The sequence below is a fragment of the Melospiza melodia genome, chromosome 10 (genome assembly GCF_035770615.1).
Source record: "Melospiza melodia melodia isolate bMelMel2 chromosome 10, bMelMel2.pri, whole genome shotgun sequence".
Classification (NCBI taxonomy): domain Eukaryota; kingdom Metazoa; phylum Chordata; class Aves; order Passeriformes; family Passerellidae; genus Melospiza; species Melospiza melodia.
Genome location: NC_086203.1, coordinates 19,776,014 through 19,797,819, shown reverse-complemented (window position 1 = coordinate 19,797,819; position 21,806 = coordinate 19,776,014). Strand labels below are relative to the sequence as shown.

General features: G+C 45.2%; 1 protein-coding gene and 1 long non-coding RNA gene across 6 annotated transcripts in view; one reads left to right on the top strand and one right to left on the bottom strand.

The window, feature by feature from the left end:
- The first annotated feature begins 14 nt into the window (after positions 1-14).
- Positions 15-18,852, top strand: LOC134422559 (uncharacterized). 3 transcript variants are annotated; one of them, XR_010028841.1, is made up of 6 exons: positions 15-102; positions 1,625-1,672; positions 14,151-14,291; positions 14,583-14,690; positions 15,220-15,373; positions 18,739-18,852. It is a non-coding gene; the product is annotated as an uncharacterized LOC134422559 (long non-coding RNA). The 3 variants fall into 3 exon arrangements; XR_010028839.1 differs by lacking the exon at positions 18,739-18,852 and adding an exon at positions 17,913-18,628; XR_010028840.1 differs by lacking the exon at positions 18,739-18,852 and adding an exon at positions 17,811-18,628.
- GATA2 (GATA binding protein 2) overlaps positions 16,764-21,806 on the bottom strand; it is a 17,992-nt gene continuing 12,949 nt past the window's right edge. For all 3 annotated transcript variants that reach the window (XM_063164767.1, XM_063164765.1, XM_063164766.1), the window contains 2 exons: positions 20,285-20,410; positions 16,764-19,459 (listed from right to left, as the gene is read on the bottom strand). In XM_063164767.1, the coding sequence (XP_063020837.1) occupies positions 19,160-19,459; positions 20,285-20,410 (426 nt within the window). In that variant the 3' untranslated portion in view covers positions 16,764-19,159. The remainder of the gene's footprint in view (positions 19,460-20,284; positions 20,411-21,806) is intronic.

Below are 21,806 nucleotides of genomic sequence, written 5' to 3'. Positions count from 1 at the left end.
ATGCCTCCAAGCTGGAATACCTTTGCAGAGCTCCTGACTGAGCTAAGCCAAGCCTGCCATATGGAAAGGACTTTTTACCTGTGTCCTGCTTATCTGCAAGTGGTGAGTGTGGCTGGAGTGAAGCTGCAAGGGTTGAAATGAAGGGTGCTGGGGTAATACTGCAGAACAAACTTTGTGCTTCAAGATTCCCACTGGGATTAGGGAACATGAGCACTGCTGGAATAAAAAGCAAAAGTTTAGACCACAGAGAACTGAGCAGATGCAAACATATGATACAAAACTGAAAAACTGTGCTCCAAGAGAGGCGAATGCACTCCAGCTGTGCCTGGAGTGGGTGGGGCATGCTTTTCCTGTGCCCAGGCTGTTTATTCGACAGCAACTACCAGGATGGGATTTCCTCCAGGTTTACATCAAGGAGCATGTCATATCTCTTGACCCTTAACTAGGTAAAAGTTATTGTATTAATAATCAACCAACCTGGGGTTCCAGAGTGAGTTACAATTTGCATCCATCCCCAACTTGCATATGCTCAAACCACCATAATTTAAAGAAAAACTTCTTGAGCTGGTGTTCCCTGTGAAATCTCAATAACAGAAGCATGTCTTCTGGGTGCTTTGATGCATTTCAGGTTCATTTTGGGGCTCTGTAATTCATGGCAGCTGGTTCTCTGATTATTTTATATTAAGGACCAACTTCCAGTAACATCAGTGGGAGCAGGATTTCAGCTCTAAAGCTATTATTAACTAATGCAGCACAACAATGCCTGGCTTTCGTTCTGTTTTGTTTTCTCCCAGGGTCGGAACGTGTGTGTATCCCATTAACTCTGTCCTCACTGCTCTCAAGATGTTCCGCACAAATGATTTTATTTTTTTTGTAAGAAAATATATTTTACTAGGCAGTTTTATGAGAACTGACAAAATGCCTCGTAAATAACCCAGCAGGAAATATGGGGTAAATAAAATTTTTACAACTTCATCATAAACCTGAGAAGTCTTTGGTTCCTTTTCGAATGGAATGGGCAAGGTATTTCATTAAAAGAAAAGACATGCTCTCTAAAGCCCAACAATTATAGACACAATGCCTTTTTAACCTGCAATTCAGTCAAACAGGTTTGGTGGCAGTGGAAAATGTTAAAGGCCCTGTTTTGACAGTTTGGGTCATGCTCCCCACAGATCAATTTGTGCTGTAGGTTCCCTACAAAGCAGAGCTGGAGAACTGGTGTGGGCCTGACCTGTCCCCAAAGTATCCAGGACCTCTAAGGAAACACCAGTCTGGGGGAACCTGCTCAGGACAGGCTGAGGCTTTCTGCTGCCTTTGTACATCTGAGTATGGGGCTGTGCCTGGAGCCCCAAGTGCAAAGGGAATACAAACAAATATGGTCCTCAGGTCTTCAGCACAAGCCTGAAATGCAGTGATTTGGTCAAAGACCAAGAGGCTGAAATAGAAATGCTTGGAACAAGCCTCAGTCCTTGAACTTTGTGTGAAGGGGGAATTCAGCTCTCAGAGGAGGATCTTTGACATGAGATGTTTTGACAGGGTGGGAAGACAGGAGGGGTTGTCAGTTTTAAGTTGTTTTCACTTGTGAAAACTCATATTGACATCCATGACTATTTTCTACTTACAGTGAAGCAGAAATTGTGCAAAATACATCGTGTTCCTGGGTGCATAAAAGGTAGGGAAATTACCTCCCAAAAGAAGTGCTAAGTTGCCACTGTAGGCCTGCATTTTCTGATGAAATACCAGATGAGGTGATCTATAGTGAAGGCCTTTGCCATTTCTTATGCTTCTTGTTTTCTGATCCCCACCCTATTTGTGCCTCCAGCTGGGCTAAAAAACTTGAGAGAGAGAGCAATCCTGGAAAGGCTGGATTTCACAGAAGCATTGGAGATGTTGAGATACCCTTGTTATCATCCCTGAATTGAGAGCAGACCAGAGCTGACACCACCACCCAGGTCTCACCTTGCTGGCACCACAGGCTGTACTCCACAGCCATGGTCCCCACCTCTCCCCTGGGCCATTCTCGCATAAAGCCCACCACTCAGGGTGGTATGGGCCCCACCTTCCCTTGGAGGCACTGCTGCATTCCCTGCCTTCCCTCCCGGTCCCTCCCTGCTAGATAGCCCTTCCCCACCTACTCACCAGATTGCCTGGGTCCTCAGGACATCTACAGCAACTTCCTGCTGCAATGTCATGTGAGGAAAGCATCCAAAGCTTTTGTAGCTAAAATGCCGTGAAAACAAAGAGGTAAGTTCACCCCACACTCCAAAGCCCTTGTGATACTGATTTTTTTAATGGCCACCAGTCACACTTTTGGAGCAGGACACCCACGGAAGAGTTGGTCTCTGCACCAATAGGTGCAGTCCTGCAGCCTGAGCTTCCATAATGCTGAGTACTTGGAGCCCCAGCTGGCTTCCAGGCCAAGTCAGGGTGTCCCTGGGAGATTTGCCTCTATATAGGCTCCAGTGTCTGGCACTGTGCAGAGAAACAATCACCACAGCTCTTTCCCTAAAGGAAATTCCCTCTTGGCACTGAACAGCAGGGTGGCACGGCAGAGCACAGCCCTGGCAGAGCAGGCTGGGCTGGTGCAGGGCTCTGCCCTGCCCCGGCTGTGGCTGACAGCGTGTCAAGGGAAATTGGCTTTTCAGTGGGACACGCTGCTTTAGTGAGAGCCCATATGTTCCTGAGTTATCTCTTCTGAATTCCCTTTATTATCCCAATGCCTCTGTCACCACCCCCCTGCCTCTACCCTCTCCTCAGGCCTCCATCGTGATGCAGAGGCTAAATAAAATATCGTTTCCTTCTAATTTAGCCTTTGTCTTTGGCAATCAAAATGCCCTTCAGGCCCCTGAGGATTCAACCTTCCAGGTCAGGGTAGGACATGGGAAACCCCTTCCAAGGCATTTCACTGTAGATAATGTGGCTGATTCATGAGATCATGAATCTGCCTTCTGCTGTGGCTGCTGCTTTTGGTGCTTGGGCTCTACCTCCCTTTCCCTCCCCACAACACCACCTCTCCTGGCCAGATTTTGCAAACCATATCCTGGGAAACTGGGAGCCACAGGAGGAGAAAAAAACTAAGAGCAATTTAGATTTACTGAAGCAAGGTCTCTGTGCGCAGGAGAAAAAAATCTGTGTGAGTCCAGAGAGCAAGAGAACTCTGTCCCTGCTCTAGGAGGGACTGAGCCAGGGAAGCAGCAATACTTTGCAATTCTGCCACTCCTGTTTGAGCCCTGGAGTGCCAGAGCGGACAGAAGAAGTGGGAGGACTCATGTTGTGATACTGCTGGGCAAATATAGCAAGAGATAGGGGAACATTGCAAATCTGCCTCCAGAAGCATCACCTGTGTGTTATTTGTTAGGTTGAGAGTGCAATACAAAGCAGCAGCATATAGTTTTAATTTTTATAAAATCCAGTATCCTGTTCAGAATCTTTCTGAAGACTCTCTCTAACATAATACCTGACAGAAATAATGCTGGTAAAAGAACCAATGGTGTAAAGGGAAGACCTATAAAGGACAGTATATGATTTATAATGGAGTGTTGTTATTTTAACCTTTCCTTCTTTGTTCAGTTTTATGTATTTGAGTTGAAAGTGCACAGGAAGCACGGAGATAGAGAGCGTTAACTTCACCCTGTAAAATGCAACACAGGTAAAAAGGGGGAAGGCTGACTTGTTTTTGTCACTCATGTGATCTCCAAGGTAAGAAGGATGTGTATGGAAGGAAAGTCTCTAGTGCTGGTGTCCCACACATTTTTCTGGCTGTGTTTGTCCATTTCTGACATGGCAGTGTGCAAATGTGTGGCTGGGGAACAGATGATTCTAGGACTTGACCCCAGGTATCTCCTCACTGTCTACTCTGGACACGAGATGCAGTAGGGATGCAGGAAAAGGTAAAGGACAAGGTATGGGTTGTTTGTGTGTATCCATGGTTATCCATGGATTAAGAACCCTGGATGGAGCTGTAGGGAATTAGATCACAGGACCCTTTCAGAAATAGAATCAATCTATCATCCATCCATCCATCCATCCATCTATCTATCTATCTATCTATCTATCTATCTATCTATCTATCTATCTATCTATCTATCTATCTATCTCCATCCATCCATCCATCCATCCATCCATCCATCCATCCATCCATCCATCCATCCATCCATCCATCCATCCATCCATCCATCCATCTTAAAGCTGCAGCCTCCTAAACATCTATTTAAAACATTTCAAAAAGACAAGCTGGCAAGAGGTGAAAATCAGAGGGAGACAGCAGGGTGGGGAAAGCGCCCGAGAGCCGGGAATGGAGGACAAATGGTGCCCAGCCCTGCAATGGTCCCAGCCCCCATTCTCACCCTGCTAGCATCCCTCCCGTTGGTAAACAGAGACAGACAGGCAGGTTTTCACCTTGTCTCCTCAAACAAAGGAGCTGGCCCTTTGTTCCACCGTGTGACTCCCGGGCAGATGGAAGGTGCCTGAGGGGTCTTGTTCAAGGAAAGGCTCCAGTATGCAAAACGCACCCAAGGGCAGGCAGGAAAGGGGTGGGCTCCTCCTGAGAAAGACCTGGGTGAAACAGTTTTTGTCTCCTGATGGTTCTTGTTTTGACTTTGAGAAGACATAAGTAGTCTGTAGTTTTACTAACTGAGCCTTTTGTTTTAATAGAAACTGAGAGGGAAACCCGGCATTTGGAGCCAAACTTTAGTTCTGAAGGGGGTGAAAGCCAAAATCCTGACGTCAGAAGTGTGTGCATATTTCAAATATTTAAAATTCTTGCACAAAATTTCTTAAGAGGTGAGAATCTGACCCATAAATCAACTCAATGCAAGCTTTGCAAAGTACTAATATTTGCCAATTCTTGCTTTTATCCTCCGGGGATTTACTGGTTTTTATCCTTGCTGCTTTCAGTGGAAGTAAGAGAGGCCGACAGAGGAAATAGCCAAGCCAAGGAACAAGAGTTGATGAGAAACCCATAGTTAACTGGTCAGTTAGTCTATCACTCAGTGCTCTTCTTCCAAGGCCATTGCACCACATGTGTGGCCTAAGCTGAATATGTGTGCTTTCTCCAGCCTCCTACAAAACACAAAACACCAGGCTGAGGCAATTCCATCTCTGAAAACATATTGATTTCTTGTAGGAAGTGTCAGGCACTGCATGGGGAGATTCATTTCCATAATGAGCTCAGATCTGCCCCTGTGGATGGGCAGTGTCTGGGTTGAAACCAGCCACCATCAATGGATGTGTTATTTGGAGATCCTGGACTGGCTGGTAACAGGAAGATGCCCATAATGCTGTTGGCATGATTTGCCCCCTTGTTTCATTATTTTCCTTCCCTACTCTGACCTATTATTAACAGACCCACCTTCTACCTAGTGTTTCTGTTTCCCCTGATATATTTGTAAAAGGCCTCTTATTCTCCTTAATCCCTTTGGCTATAATTAACTCATTCTGCATTTTTGCTGCCCTTATCTTTTCCCTGCAAGCCTTAACTGACTGAATATTCTGGTTTGGTTGCCTCCCTGTTTTCCATTCCTACTAAAGGTTTTCTTTTTAATCCTCAGATCTCTAAGCAGGCTTATTTCTTGCATTTTTCTCCTTTATTTACTCTTCTTTTCCTCTCCCACATTGCTGTGTAAGGTAGACCCCATCTACCTTACACACATCTCAGGATGTGTAGATCTCAGGACTTACTCACATGGCACATTATTTGCTCCATTTCTTAATTCACTTCCACTCATTCACCTTTTTGCTTTGGCACTTTTTTTTTTTTTTTTTTTTTTTTTGCACTGCTGGATTTGCCCTTCCTTCTTCTTGGGAGGTTCCTACCTTCTCAGACAGCTCCTTTCTTTCACCCAACACCTTTTGTTCTACAGAAAACATGCAAAGTAAAAATTACTTATTTTTCAGAAAATACTATTTATGCAGGGTTTATTTTTGGCCCAGAAAACCAGAAGGGCTGAATGTGGACTCAGAGCTCTCCAGCACTCTGTGGCTATGGATTGGGATGGTAAAAGCCCACAAGGGATGGTGCAGACATGTTCACCATCACCATGCTGAGACAGCCTGTCCTGCCTGTTCTTTGAGGGTGCACAAGGAGGAGCCTTGGGCCATCCTCTCATTCCTCAGCCCACTGCTACCACCTCCCTCAGGAGCAAGCACAGTGAGAGGATGGCATTACTGCTAACTGAGAGATATAAACAGAAGCGCAATCTCCAGCCATGCTTTTCCTCTCCCTCCCAAGGACACTGAAGGAGAGACCAGCAGGCCATGCAGGTACACTGTGTAATGGATGCAGTGAGTGGGGATGAACAGCCCATTCTTTTGTTCTTGCTATTATGGAAACAGAGGCTACAGCCTGCTCCACCCCATGCTCAGTCCTGGGTGAGGGCAGCACCAACTGCCCACGGCCATGCCCACAGCCAGTCCTGCTGGCCTTGGTCCCTGGCATCACTTAACAAAGCCCATGGCCACTTTTTTGCCCCTTACTTTCCTCCAGTTTCAGGCTTTGCTGCTCTAGCACTGCGGTTCAGCAAGGTAGAATGGGGAAGGGAAGGAGGAAGAAGTTTCAGGGGTTGTTTTACAGAAAAAAAAAGGAAAAAAAAAAAGGGAAAAGGCAGTTCTCCAGGGCCTGGGCACGTTTGGTGGTTTTACCACTTCTGTTGCCTGATCCACCTTTTTAGACACATGAGGAAACTTCTGAGAATTGCCCTGGGCCGGCCTGGAGCACTCCTGCAGCTGAGCCCAGGGCAGGGGAGATTCTAGCCCAGGGCAGGGGAGACACAAGCCCAGGCCAGGGAAGACTCAAAGAGCACAAGGCAGGGGAGACTCAAGCCCAGGGCAAGGGAGACATGAGGAACCCAGGGCAGGGGAGACATGAGCCCAGGCCAAGAGGAGATTCTAGCCCAGGGCAGAGGAGACATGAGAACAGGGCAGGGCAGACTTGAGCCCAGGCCAGGGGAGACTCAAGCCCAGGCCAGGGGGGATTCTAGCCCAGGGCAGGGCAGACATGAGCCCAGGGCAGGGGAGATTAAAGCCCAGGTCAGGGCAGACATGAGGAGCCCAAGGCAGGGGAGATTCAAGGAGCCCAAGGCAGGGGAGATTCAAGGAGCCCAGGCCAGGGCAGACATGAGCCCAGGCCAAGGGAGACACAAGCCCAGGCCAGGGGAGACTCGGGGTGCCCGGCAGGCCGTGAGGGGAGCAGCAAGGCCCGGCTGCTCCCAAACACAGACTCACGCATGCACACCTACCAGCCTCCTTCCACAAAAGAGGCTTCTTTCATTTCCTGTGAGAGGAGGAGGCGGGAGAGAGGGAACTTGAAGGCTGCAAATTCCTCAGCCACATATCTCTCGCCTCCCTCTCCTTTCCTATGCTGCCTGCCAGCTCCACGTTCAGGAGCTGCAGCTCTTGCTTCCCATACAAATAGGCAAGGCTGAACAACTGTGCTTTTAAACCTTGTGAGACATTCTGTTGCTTTGGGGGTTGTTTTCTTATCACAGCATTCGTGTGCTTTGCCTGTCAGAGGCACCCCAAGGCTGCTCTAACTCCAGAGGGCCAAGTTGCTGGGTAGCTGGTTTGGAGCACAGGCATGCCTTGTGCTCTGGTTTAAGCATTTTTTCCACCCGAGCTTGCCCCTTGTTGCCCCCAGCCAGCCTCAGAAAGCTTGTCTTCATGCATATTGACAATTACCCTGTGCTGGAGCTAGGCTTTTCCAAACCTTCAGCTCTGTACCTGCCATTTCAAAGGGATATTGTTGTCAAACACCCAGCTTGTCACAAAATTGTGAGCTGGAGACACTAAAGCAGCAGGTGGTACCCAGGTGTGTTGGGCTAATCCTCGGCTTTTCTAAGGCAGGGTTCATTTTCCCTCATGTGTAACTAGGACAAGCACAGGAGAGGCAGAAGGTGTTTCTGTTTCAATTTGGCACTTGCAGGCTTTCCCTTATTTTATATAAGGTAGGCTGCACTGCTTCTCCTGTGTCAGGGACAGACATTAGGGGTGATGGCTGAGGTCTTATTCTCCCCAGAGCTGTAGCAAAACAGCTCACACCAGCCATCCCAGGGTTGCTGTGATTGTGAGGAGCTGGTGGTTCTTTGCCCATTCAGAGCATCCTGATGCTGTGCTGTGGTGAGTTAGAGCCACTGCTGATGCAGGAGGGAGTGCAGCTGCCTCTTCTGTTTCTTTGCCTGACCCTGGAGGCATAAGTGAGTGGTATCAATCAGAAACGATGCCTGAAAGTCAAGTAGATTTGGTGTTCATCTAAATAGGGGAAATCCTGTGCACTGAGATTTCAGGACCTGGTGGCTGGAGTGCAAAATGCATGGAGAGAAAGCACACTTCTGCAGAACATTTCCTAAGACATCCAAGGACTCTCTGAAACCCACAAAGCCTGCCCTAAAACCACAGCTGCAACAAAAGAGGAAGAGTCCACAGCAGAACTGGGAGCATATTAAACCTTGCAAAATCGGTCTCTTTCTGTGGTGGGGAGCATGTGTATAAATACATACACACACATAGAGAGCTGTGCTTTGCAGCATCAAGGTAGAAGTGAAGGCAGGATGTAGGAATGCTGAGCAGGGGTGGTGATTTCAGGCAGGGCTTGATCAAGTGCAGTGGCCTGAGCCAGTGGCTTCACAGGGAGAATGACCAGTCTTCCCAGGACCTAGTGCAATGGATTTAAAGGATTCTAGGTGGTTCCTAAGCCACGCAGGTAAATTCAGCAAAGATGTAAATGGGAGAGTGAGCCATCAGAAAGAGAGCAGCAAGGATGAGGGTGCAGATGAAAAGATGTGCAAGTGGTGCAGAGTGCATAGGGCAAAAGGAGTGTAATTTCCAAGTGACACTAAGGAAGAACGTAGGAAAAGAAAGTAAAAAGACTGTGTTAAGATATAGCCAGCTGTCTCACATTCCAGTACCACCTCTGTTCTTGTCCTGACCCCACTGAGTGCAGCTGCTGTTGAGCTCCAAGATGTGCAGGCTCCTAAGAAGGCAGAGTTCCAAGTTGACCCCAGTGACGCTGCCCAGGGTTGCTGCTTTCCTGGGAGTCTAGTCAGGAGCTCAGGGTTAACTCTGATGCAGGGTAGGTGTGTGTCCCTCCTGAACACCCTTGCTGGAGCTGGAATGACTCTGACAACAGGGATCTTCACAAAGAAAGGAAATTCAAGAAGCCTGTGCCTGAGCACCTCTGTAAGAGGTGTTGCTTCATCTGGACAAGCCTCTGGGCCCATAGTGCTGGTGCATACTTTGGGAATGTGCCTATGGTATGGTTTGCAGTCAGAGCTGCATATTTTGCCTGCTGCATGTATTCAGCTGCAAGTTTCCATTCTTGGCATGTGACCCTGTCCAAGGCCTGCCCTAACACAGATTAATGGATTGCCACAACTCTACATGATATAGAAAAATCATGCCTTAACTAAGCAGGCATGGATGTAGGGGTGTGAGTTAAGCAGGTGTGGAGCCTGTTCTAAATCTCAGGAGTCTGTAGCTTCTGGGCACAGTGGACTTGCCTCCTGGAGGACTCTAGAAAGCACAGAAGAAGGAAATGCACTGGAGTTCCTTGGTGCTATCTCAGTTCTTCTGAGCACAAGGTCAGCAGAAAAACAGCAACTCCATGCTATGTCAGGACTGCAAGCAGGCAGGCTCCTCTGGGCAAGCCACAGCCCTGATTCCGTGACCAGCTCATCCAGGCCAGGGATGTGGTTGGAACTCCCTGACCTCCTTCAGCCCACACACCCAATCTTTCTTCCCAGGAAGTCAGATCAGAGCTGCTGTAACCCTCAAGATGGAAGGTCCAAGGAGTGGCTGAGACCAGGGGTTACAGCAGCGTTGCTATCTCAGGATTATCCATGTCATGCCTTCCACTGGAGCAAAACTCACTTTCATATCCCTCAAAGTCAGCTTACTGTGGAATTAGTGGAGAAAGGGAGTAAAGCAAGAAGATAGTGCAGTGGGGGAGCATTTCTTTGCATCTTTCCTGGGTAGAGGCATCGTCCCAGTTCCCATCACTTGCAGGACCAGCTGTGATTTCTCGCAATGCAATGCCAGACACAGCCATCACTCTCTGGGTTCCTTTCCCTTTCATTGTCCTTCTGGAGAACAGGACTCTTGTTAAAAACCCTGCAAGTATCATTGAGAGCCAGCTCTATTATTCCCTAGCCAGTGAAGCAAGACAGGCATACTCTCCCACAACCTAGGGATGCCCCTCTGATCTATTACCAATGGGGCTATCTTTAATGGGATCAGAGCCTGCCCTTTTTCACATCCCACAGGGACAACACCTGCCCACCAGAGAACAAAGAAGAAACCTGTTGTGATGGGAAAAAAGACAGAGTTCTCTCCAGAGAGGCAGCAGAGCTGTTTGATTAAGAGCATCTTTCTCCCAGCCAGCTGGTTTGCTAGCAAAACAACCAACTAGACTTCATCTTTATGCAAGAGAGGAAATCTCTGTGGAGCAAATGCCATGAGTTCCATTTTATTCACCTATATAAACCACAAGAAATCTGGGGAAATCTTTGCAGAAAAAGACTGTAGAAGCAAGAAGGAAAATATTTCTGCCTAAACCAAATATTTAAAAAAATATTTTTAAAGGGTAATTTTAGTGCAGTATTTGAAATTCTGCAGAAAAGAGATCTATCTAGAAGCTTCATCTCTAGCTTGTCTTTCTCAAGAGACACAGCAGTTAGGATTGCTCTACACTTCTCTGTAGCCCCTCTCTTTGCAAAGGTGCAGCATCCCAGTCAGGCAGGGCCAATGTGTTTTCTGCATGAATGTTCTCTGGAGTCTGTCCCATGTGTGCACATCTTCCCAGGACTGCCCTTTATCTGTAGCACTCCAGTCCTGGGGAAAGAAACCAGGAGAGGACCAAACCACCCCAATCTCCTTGACAGTGGTGCCAAACTCCGAAGCAAACCACACCTTTTTTTTTTTCTCTGCCTGTTTCTCGAATTGGAGACCAGGCTTCATTGCTGGTGCTTATCCCATAAGCTGCCCAGAGGAAAACTGGCATATGAGCACAGGAGCAGGTTCCAAGGGGGTCAGAAGAAGGTTGCCTATGACACAGGGGCCTTTGTGGTACATGGTTCATTAGCCCAGTCCAGAGCTGGAGTGGAAGGACTCAGGCATGCTTGGGTGTGTTTGTGCATCCTAGTTTCTTTGGCAGTTTGGTGACTCTTGCAGAAGTGTAATTGTGAGCAAAGTTTTATTCCAGAGAACGCAGCACGTAGCAAGAAGTTCACCTTCAGTTGGAGAGAATCTTAATATGACCTTCCGTGAAAAAAGGGACATTGTTTTGAGTTTTTAAACAGCTGCTGTGTTCCACCCCACTAATGGTTGCGATTCAGGAGCGAATAATATAACCTTAGATAAACACCCGGTAAAATAATTGGGATCTTTCCTGGCGGGGGGAAGCAGGCAAGTTACTCAACAAAAAGAAATTATTATTCTCACTACGTAGGAAATGAAGTGTTCTCCTTTTCATCATCAAGTGGGCTGTCACACAGAATCTCTCCCCGCCCTTCTGGAAGCAGCCCAATGTCATTTGCAGTGCTCTCTTGCCACCTTCATTCTCATAGGAAGCCAGAGACCATTTTAGTTAGGACTCATGTATCTTCTCCGTTTTCCCTTCCAACCTTTGTCTGCTTCTCCATCCCATCCTGGCCTTCTTAAAAATAACCCTTCCAGCTGCCCTTCTGCTGCTCTGTATGGGAGCAAACCCCATCTCCTTTCTTGAGGCAGCTGTGACATGATGGCCAGAGAAGCCAAAGTTTCCCCCAGCGGTTCCCTCCTGCCAAGCTCCGTGTGAGCGCTCGGTACACGAGCGGGGCTGGGCAGGACTGCACAGAGCCAGGCCTTGGGTCTTGGCCTCCATCGGATGAACAATTTCCCGTTGAAGGTTACTCACTTCCTGTTTTCTGTATTTAGACAATCTGGGCCTATTGGGAGCTTTGATTTTTTTTGTAAACTTCAGCTGTTTTAAATGTTAAGTCGCGGGAGACTGAGGTAAGGGGAAGGAGGGGGAAAGGCCTGAAGACAAATTAGGGTTATTTAATCCCGGGGCTGTGTTCCCTCTGCAGTGTTCTAGTGACCATTAGAGCATGTGAAAGGAAGGTCAGGGGCTGACAGCATGGGAGATGGCGAGAGGGCTGCTTCACAATGGGCCTGGGCTGGCAGCGCTGCGTGCGGCTCTGCGTGTGCGTGGGGCTCTCCCTGAGGCACTGTGGTCAGCACTTGGCATCAGCCAGGGGATGCACCCCAATGACTAATGTCTCCAGTGTGTCATCTGTGCCACAAGCAGCTGTATGGAGGTGGTAAGAGCAGTGCAGCAGCTCCACAGCAGAGGCAGGGAGGAGCTTCTAACCTAGAGAGTGCTGTGCCCTTTCCCTGTGCCTATCAGTACACACCACATACTGACATTTGTTAGAACTTGCCCTGAAGTTTGCTAGGCTGGAGCAAGTTAACACTTGTGTGTAGCTGATAGGGCAGGTCATGTCTTCTTTATGCCTGCTCTGCAAGGGTAAACTGAGGCACAGAGCACTGTAACTCTGCTTGTTATCAGAAAGTGAGTGTGAGAGGGAATGGGGTGAGTCCTGGCACCAGTCAGGCAGTGGTCTGCCTCCAGAGATGTGCTTTTTCATCAAGAATATATTTCCTGTGCTGCTGGGAGTAATGTTTGGAAATAAGAAAATAGTGTGCAGTCCAGAGTGACTGTGGGCTCAAAGGTTATGTGAACAATTTTGGTCTGTTCCTTTTTGTTCATCTAGTTCTCTTCTACCTACGATTAACTCTCAACATGGGGTGGTTTTACTTCCAAATTTTTCAAGGATCCACAAAAAAGAAAATAAAAATAAAATAAAATAAAATAAAATAAAATAAAATAAAATAAAATAAAATAAAATAAAATAAAATAAAATAAAATAAAATAAAATAAAATAAAACAAAATAAAATAAAATAAAATAATGGATGGGTTGAATTAAAGCAGGAAAAATAATCTGTAGTAATCTGTAATAACCTGTATTTTACAGCAAAATCCAGTAGGAATTGCCTTGAGATCACCCTAGCAGTATAACCAGCCACTAGATTGCCAATGTGGGCAAGTGGGAGTGAACTAAAGAACCAGAGACAAAAAATCACAACCAAATAGACAACAAAATTTCCCAAGTAAAGAAATCTGCTGTTTACTCTCTGCTTGACAGAGAGCAGGCAGGAGCTGAATTAAGAGCCAGAGGAAACTAAAAGCATTGGGGAAGACTTTGGTGAAGCAGATGTTAGAAGAAACAAGGGTCCATGTTCACACTCTGGCATTGATAGGCCCAACTCCAAATGATTTACACAGGCTCTTGACCCTCCTGAGCCAGAGGCAACTTTCCCCCAAATAACTCCCTGCAGCCCAGAGTGCAGAACCACAGAGAGAGGAGCGTGCAGGATACAGGCAGGTGGCTGTTTTCTGCCTGGTGCTGCTGTACAGGCTGGGTTAACGTTATACTTCCCTGATTCAGGTTTTTATAGACCAAACAGTAGCAGTTCCCTCCCTCAGTGGTTTGTTGAAGCCTTTCCCTGAAGGAGGGGTTAGTTCACTATTGTCTTTCTACCAGCTGGAAGTTCTCTCTGCTGTGTCTCTCACCCTGCAACCGCATTTTGTTCAGATGCACTTTTGGCGCTCAGAAATGCAACTTGGCTCTTACTGCAAATGCAGGGCAGTTCTGCAGTGTCTCCCATGGGTCTCCTCTGACAGGGGTCCTAGACGTCCCAGCAGCACCTTGGTGCAATGTGAGCCCTGGATTTAGGATAAGCTCTGGATCCGGCAGGGACACATCAAACTGAACCAGTAGGGCTGACTGCAAAGCTGGCACCACAGAGAATTGCACCCAAAGCTGTTGAAGAAAATGGTGTCTCTGAATTGGCACCAGCCAGCTGCCCTGCTGCTGAGGTTTGATCTGTTAGACTCAGAGCAGCCTGGTTTGTACTCATATCACCAGGCTTAGAGAACAGTCACTTATTCTCACTCAGAAATGTTTACTTGCAAGGACCAGATGGCCCAGGGAATTGGGCTAAACAAAGCATTTTACTTCTAGGTCATGCATTCTAATCCAGTCCAGGTTGGTGATAAACGAACATACTCACCTGATAGCCACTTTTTTTTTTTTTTGGCTTCACTTTTGTTTTTCAGGCTAATTTCCAAGAGGAGATGCCTCACCACAAAATGTCCCTCTCTGCCCTGCCACAGTTGGTCCTGATTTGACTGTCTCTGTGGAGAAGCCAAGGATCAAATGCTCCATGGCGCCAGACTGTTTTCTTTTGCAGCCTGCAGGTAAGGGGAAGTTGTCCTATTTCTGCCTGTGTCACGCCTGCTGTATGGATGAGAAGGAGCTCAGTTTGTAAATCTGCTGCCCCAACCCCCTCCACCAAAGTGAAATTAATTTTTTAAAAAATGGGAAAATGCTTAATTGCAGTTGACATATAGGCACTCTCTGCTATGAACTTTACATGCAATCACAGATAACAGCATCAAAATTAATGCCTGCTTCCCACTTGTCCTTCTATAAGCAATAAACGTTTGGCAAGTCAGTAAATAACAAAATTCTCATGTGGCCATCTACAGGTCACCAGGATACTTAAGAAGTTTGCGTTAATTATACCATGTTTGCCATCAAAGAGGGGATATTAACCCTTTCGAGCTGCTGCAGGAAGGCAGTGGAGCCATTTGAAAGTAAGTAAATAAAATCTTGTCACTAAAAGTGCAACCTTTGCAAAATAATAATAAAAAGAGGGATGTTTGAAGCAAAAACCTCAGTAGACATCATGGAAAATACAGTACCTTTTCAGCTTCCCTTTTATTTATTTTGTATTTTGACATCAAACACTCCCTGTAACCTAATCTTCTTGGCTTTTGATGTGGCCGTGGAGACATGACAATTAAGCACCGCTTAAAACAATAATCCCAACAACAGGAACCAAAGGCAAGTAATGTCAGGGTTCCCCCCTCACAAAAATCCCGTCCCCCAGTGTTTGGTGGTAGTGAAAGGACTATAAATCCCAATTTGTTGCCTTGATATCTGCTCGGTGCTTACACTTTACGTTGAACTTTACACACTTGCTCCATTTCCATTCCCTGCTGTTTGTTTTTCTTCTGCTATGCGAAATGTCTGGAGACAAACACAATACACACATTGCAGAGAGATGGTTTGATCTTTCACAGATTAGTGCCACCTGACAAACATGGGATTATTTATTATCAGTGTTGCAGGAACTGCTGAAGCCCCCACTCAGAGAAGCGCGCTCTTCCAGGCGCTGGGGGATGCACCACCCCTCCCAACAGCCTGATGGATTAGGGCCCCACTTCTTTCAGTGGATGCAACCCAACCAGCAAAGAGGCAGAGAGGCAGCCCCCAGGTAAGCCACCATCACAACCTGAGTGGGATGTGTACTGTGCCACCAAAGCAAACAACTCGATTATTCCAAATTTTAAAGAGATATTGCTAGTTCTCAGCTATTTGAAGATGGAGGGAGAGAGGCTGAGTTTAGTTATAATTTCATTTTAAACCTGTCTAAAAAAGAACATGTTTCTTTTTAAATGTTTCTTTTTAAATGAAGCTTGCACAGTATGCTATAAACGGCCTCTTTTTTTTTTCCTTTTTTTTTCTTTTTTAATGGGTGTTTGCACTAAGCCTTGCTGAACAAGTTAGAGAGATGATTAACTCGTCTGAAATGATGCAGGAAGGCCTTGTCCCAGTTGTGTGTTCTTCCTTCAGCACATGGAGAGCTGCTGCAGCTCCGTGGAATTCACAAGCAGGGCTTGCAACCAGGGCTGGGCAGGAGGCTGCACGGGGAAAGACAAGCACTGCTAGAAAGGGCTGTAATTCACACACACACAGAAAAAATAACCCAGGTCATTTTTTTCCTTAATGAGTAGTTATCCCCAAGCTGGTTTCCACAGGAGGTCAAAGGAGGAAACCCAAAATTCACTAGCAGTTTTCTTGAATATATTGTTGCAGCAGCAATGCCCACTCCTACACATGGCAGGGTGACTTTGCAAGACTTTGCTTCACTTTGTAGGGCCCCAAGGGGTTCCTTGTGTGGGTCAAACTCCACTGTGTGATGAAAGCAGCTGCAAAGTTTTGGTGTCATGGAAGATGTGTTTGGTCAGCCCTTTTCTCCATCCTCACATGCCAGTCCATGTCCACACCTCCTGCACTCAGGGCTGCAGCCCTGTTCCCAGGGCAGCACTGAGCAGCTCCAGGCTGGCCATCCCCCCTTGCTCCCTTCCCACCACTGATAATGACAAATGGCAAGAAACACATTTCCAGGTGTAGAATATTCCTTTGGAGAACTTTCCCTGGTCTAACACAGGTCCTGCCTTGAAATCCATTAAGCAGCTGGCATCTTTTCTATGTTTACAGAGCTTTTAAAATGTGTTATTAATGTAAAAGTATTTCTCCAAACACTTCAATAAAACACAAAAAATTTCAAGAGAAACCACAGTTCATCATCTCCAATGTGGCTGCTCCCTCAAAATTTAAACTAGCTTAGAAACTTAGGCACACTTAACTGCTTGACCTCGTCACTCCAAAACAACACAGGAGAATGAGTTTTTGTACCTGTGCTTCCAATACTAAATCATTCTTTAACTACCTTGTTTTGTCCTACCCTGTTAGGGTTTCAAAATATCATAGCCTGCTCTGCATAAAGTATAAGCTAATAATTCAACTGGCAACAATGACGATAATTTTTCTTCTATCGCTACTAAAAGCAGCTTTTATGACATGAAGCAGGGCACAGGTAGTTTCACAAAAAAGGTATTTATTATTCTTAGCAATATTCACCTGGAAGGAATATGAGGAAAGCATACACTTTTTACAGACAATATATAAACATGTTGTACATAATTAACAATAATTTAGTTCACTAATCCAAAAATAAGCAAAATAAAAATTAAAATAAAAACAGAAAATACTGAAGAATTTTTTTATGCTGATACAAGTACAAAATAATTTAAATCTCAACTGCTGTTGTCTATGCTGCAGTGACTGACAATATATTGCACTTTGTCAACTGTATCAGTAATCCCTGTCTTTCACCCACACCCCTTCCCCTCTGCCCAAATCCTACAGAAATTTGAGTTGGGTACAAATAATGTACAACTGTACCATTGTAAAAGGTAAAAAGCAAAAAGGACCTAATTTTTTACCTCAGTAGATTAAAAATTCTTATGATTTCTCCCAACCAATTTAGTTTCCCATTTATTTCCACTTCTTTACAAAGTGCACCTATATGCCTACACAGACCAAAAAAAAAGAGGAAAGCAGGATTTTCATGGCTGCTTGGTTCTTAATTATAAAATACTACATTTTAGTAGGCTTAAAAATTACAGGCTTAAAAAAATTTACATACATCCTTTTTTTGTTTCATTCTGTTTTTCTTTAAAGCAGGACTTTTGCAGTAAAGATACAATTTGGCTTGATTCAAAAAAAAAAAAAAAAAAAAAAAAGGAAAAAGAAAAACCCAACAACAAAATAGTTAAAATTTAAAAAAATAAAATAAAAAGCTTTTCACAGAGTTAAGCTTACGTGGTTTACATTATCAAACCCCTCTGTTCATTGGGGCATTTTCATCAGAAGTATACCTAAATATGTACACTGTATGTTATACTGGAGCTTGTGATCACAAGAGGCATCAGATCATAACAATCAATAGAATACACTTCACATTGGCAATAGCTTTGTTTTCGGTCATTTACGTACAATATGGTTTCATAATGGGAGATTTCTTTTTTTTTTTTTTTTTTTTTGTTCTTTTCTCTTTTTCATATAAAATCCGCTACGGAAAACAGACGTTCCCCTTAGAACGATGCTTTCCCTCAGCTGTCTCTGCGTCTGGGATTTGATGGATGTGTGAAGCTCAAACTGATTGTCTCTCTTTTTCCCCTCTCCAGTGATCTCAGCCTCCTTTCTGCCCTTGCTCCCGGTGGACTCCACCGGGGTGGGTGCCTGAGACAGCAGGCGCTGGCTGCATGTGGATGTGGTGGCCACACTGCCCAAAGTTTACCCAAGCAGCTAATCTGCATTTTTAAGCGACAGCTGCCAACACAACAGAACAAAATGCTTCAACCTCCAGAGTCTGCGAGCAGGATGGTTTTTGTGCCCCATTACAGTTTTGGCTGTGCTAGAACTTCTACAGGCATTTACCAAGATTGTGTTGCAGCTCTCACCCCTTGCTAGTGCAGGATTGCCTTCCCCCGAGTTTTTTCCCAGCAAGTTTGTCTGACCTAGGTTGTCTGGTTTGAGGAACAATAGGGTAGTTGGGAGAGGGGCTCTTTTTTAAAATAAATATTTCATGTTAGGGAGAAGAATGAAGGAATTGTGTCAAAATAATCACCATCTTGGGTATATTAAAATCCCGTATTACGGCTACATTTTTGCTTTGTTCCTGGCCCTCGCAATCTTTTCCCCCTTCCTGGTAACTTTGGTATGGAAGATAGATGGAGCTAATCCAAGAGGGCTGTTGAGTAAATTTCCCCTCTCCTTGTTTTGAAGGCAGCTTTTCTTACAGGGTAGCCATTGCAAATGACAGCACACAAACATGCAATCAGAGGGGTTGAGGCTTTTTGTGGAAAATAAAATAAATATGACTTTGTGTCTGATTTTAAAACTTATGGTTTAATAAAGATGCCCTTTTCTTTCTCTTGTTTGTTTTTGTTTTTTTTTTTTTACTTTTCTTTTTTTTGGTTTTTTTTTCTTCTTTTTTTCCCTATCCCAAAGTCCGCAATAGAAATCCAGCATGTCTGGCTTCCAGTGAGCCAGTTCCATCCTGGGAGGCTGCTTATATCTCTTTACAATATTCACAGTAATAACAAAGAGAGAAAGGAAAACCAGTTCCAAGCCTTCTCTTTCAGCTTCTGCCATCTTTTGCTTCCTGCTGGACCATTAGTATCAAACAGGTGAGTTCTTTTTTCTTATACCTGAGGGGGCAAAGTGCATTACAGGCACCACTACACACTTCTGCAGAAGACCCATCATTTGCAAGGTTTTAGTCCAGCATTAAAAGTTAACCACATGGGAGCAAAGGTCTCCTTTTGCCATCCCTACATTCTCCTCTTGGCAGAACATTGTCTTACTTGCTGTCATCTTAGGCAAAGTCCCATGTTCCTAATATCTGGATGGGTCTCTTGGTCATCAGGTTTTATCCCATGGCTGTAACCATGCTGGATGGGTGTGGGTGTCCAAATGAGATGCTGGAAGATGGGTGGATGGGGGTAGGTGTTGGTAGGATGTGTCCAGAGTGGCTGAAAGGGGGCAAATGCCCCATGGGCGCCATGTGACTGGCAAGGGCAGCAGCGCTGAAGGGAGACGACTTCTCCTGCATGCACTTGGACAGTTCCTCAAAACACTCAGAGCCTTTCTTGCTTTTCTTTGATTTGTTGGACATTTTCCTATTCCTGGTCTGAATTCCTTCCTTTTTCATGGTCAGAGGCCTGTTCACCTGCAAGAAATGAGAAAATCAGGCTCATGCAGACAAAATGACTTTATTGTGCAAAAATGAAAATATTTGGACAGCCCCCATGTGTTTTTCCTGGATGGAGACCTTTTTCTGGCCAAAAAAAATGGTGTTTCTCTCTGCAGAATTTGTTTATATTGATTTGTTTAATAAAACCACACACACAAAAAACCCCTAGACATGAAAAACAAATTGAACTGAATTTGGCAGCTGATGAGTCTCTTTCCTGTAGGCTTACCCTCAGTCCTCATTAATTTCCTAATAGGAGATCAAACTAGGAGGCACACGCTGACCCAAACTCAGTCCTGAGACATGAGCAATCTTGTACCAGTAACCTCTGTTACCTACAGTGTAAATAATTCCAACGTATCAAATGTTCCCGCCCAGGATTAATTTCTTTTAAAAAAAATTAAATAATACAACAAAGCCTTAGATATGATTATTTTTTTACAAGTCAAAATGAAGATGGCCCATCAGGATTAATTGTTGCACAGAGCCCCTTCCAAATGGCCTCCGTTTCTGGAGGGAAACTGCACACAAAATGCACTTAGTTAAAACCAAGTGTGGCAGCTCTGTTTAGCCTGGTTTGCCCAAGCCAGAAGCCAAGCTAATACATTGTAATGTCACTGAACTTAGCATCACTATGCTGACAAAGAACGGCTGTCACTTCCCAGGGGAACCTTAGAGACAGGCAAGGAATAAAACAACAACCAAACCCCTGAAACCAATAAAAGCCCAGCGAACACCACGCAGTTAAGACATCAATCCACACTAGGCAAGCAGCGACACATGAGATGAGTAAATACTCACATTGTGCAATTTATAGTAGAGTCCACAGGCATTACAAACTGGGTCCCCGTTTGCATTACGTCGCCATAAGGTCGTGGTGGTTGTCTGACAGTTGGCACAACAAGTCCCTGCTCTCCTGGCCGCTGACTAACCAAAAGAAAAAGAAAATTAAAATGTATCGCCAGGTGGAGGGAGATCATGAGAAAGGTCAAATTGGACTCAATATTTAGTTTAGGGAGAATTTGTTACTAAGAATTTACAGAGTATCAGGGCTGGAGGAAAGGTGCTGTCGGTTTTAAGTTTTATGGATGTTATGTTTTTGTTTAAATTTAAATATTATCCTATGCAAACTTTAAAGCCCCATGGCACTCAGTGTGCAACAGAAGTGAGGAGAGAAACAATGAATCCCTGATTCCACAAACAAAAAAAATTTAGAGGGGTGAAAAAATAATCTTTACTTTTTCAAATTTTCCTTTTTCAGGATTCTAGAATGCCTCCGTCATGAAATGCATTTGCCTTTTTCTTTTTCTTCAATTTTAGTCTTTGCCAATGTTGGGAAAGACTAAAATTTGGGGTTTGAAACTAGGGAATCTTTAAGAATGTGATTTTTACCCCTACTCTGGCCCTTGAAAGATGGACACAAAAGAAAATGAACCACATTACTTAGCTGGGTGCAGTATTTATCAGAGCCATCACTGACAATTCAGTTTGCATTTACAAGTGAAAGGGAGAAAACAAAACCGGCTCCAACTTTCTTTAAATATTTAGCAAACCAAATTTCATGCCTTGCAGCAATGATTCCGCTGACCCCCGTCTGCCGCCTCTGTCCCTACTTAGTTCCTTGGCTGACAAGCCCTCAAACAACTGTCTTAAAATTAAACAAAACCGCCAAAAAATCCACCACCCTGTCATAAAACTATTGTTCTGCTGAAACCAAGGTGAGGGGAAAGAGAAAAGCCCAAACACTCACCCACCTCCCAAAACAAGAACAGGAAAAGTAGAACTGCAGGCGCCCGTGATTCCTGGACGGGCCCTTGTCTAGCAGACCCACGATAAAGCGTCCTTTGTGCATGGACACTGATGTAGAAAGTGTTATGGACAGACTAACTGCAACCCCTATTTTGGGAAATTATTTTGTATTAGAAACCCTCTAGAAGTGGTCAAAACACCAAGTCCATTTTGTGCAGCTGAATTAATGCTGAGGACTCGTTATTTTCTTAAATTGGAGTTTACTTCCTAAAGCGTATCAATCGCTGTCGTTCCCTGGGGCCTTGCTCCCTGGATATTTCTGCAATTAGCCATGGAGAGCCATGGGATGAAGCCCAGCAAAGCTCACAGGAATGCACAGGGCATCTCCAGTCCCAGGGCAGTGGGATTCCCAGGGAACACAGTGGGATTCCCTGCCCGCCAGCTCCGGTGGGGAGCGGGCACCACTGGAAGCACAGCTCGGCCCGCTCACCCTAGAGGAGCACAGGGTTCTGCTCTCACTTGCTCCTGAATTATGCCATGGCCCCCTGTAACTTTCCCAAAGCTGATGGACGGT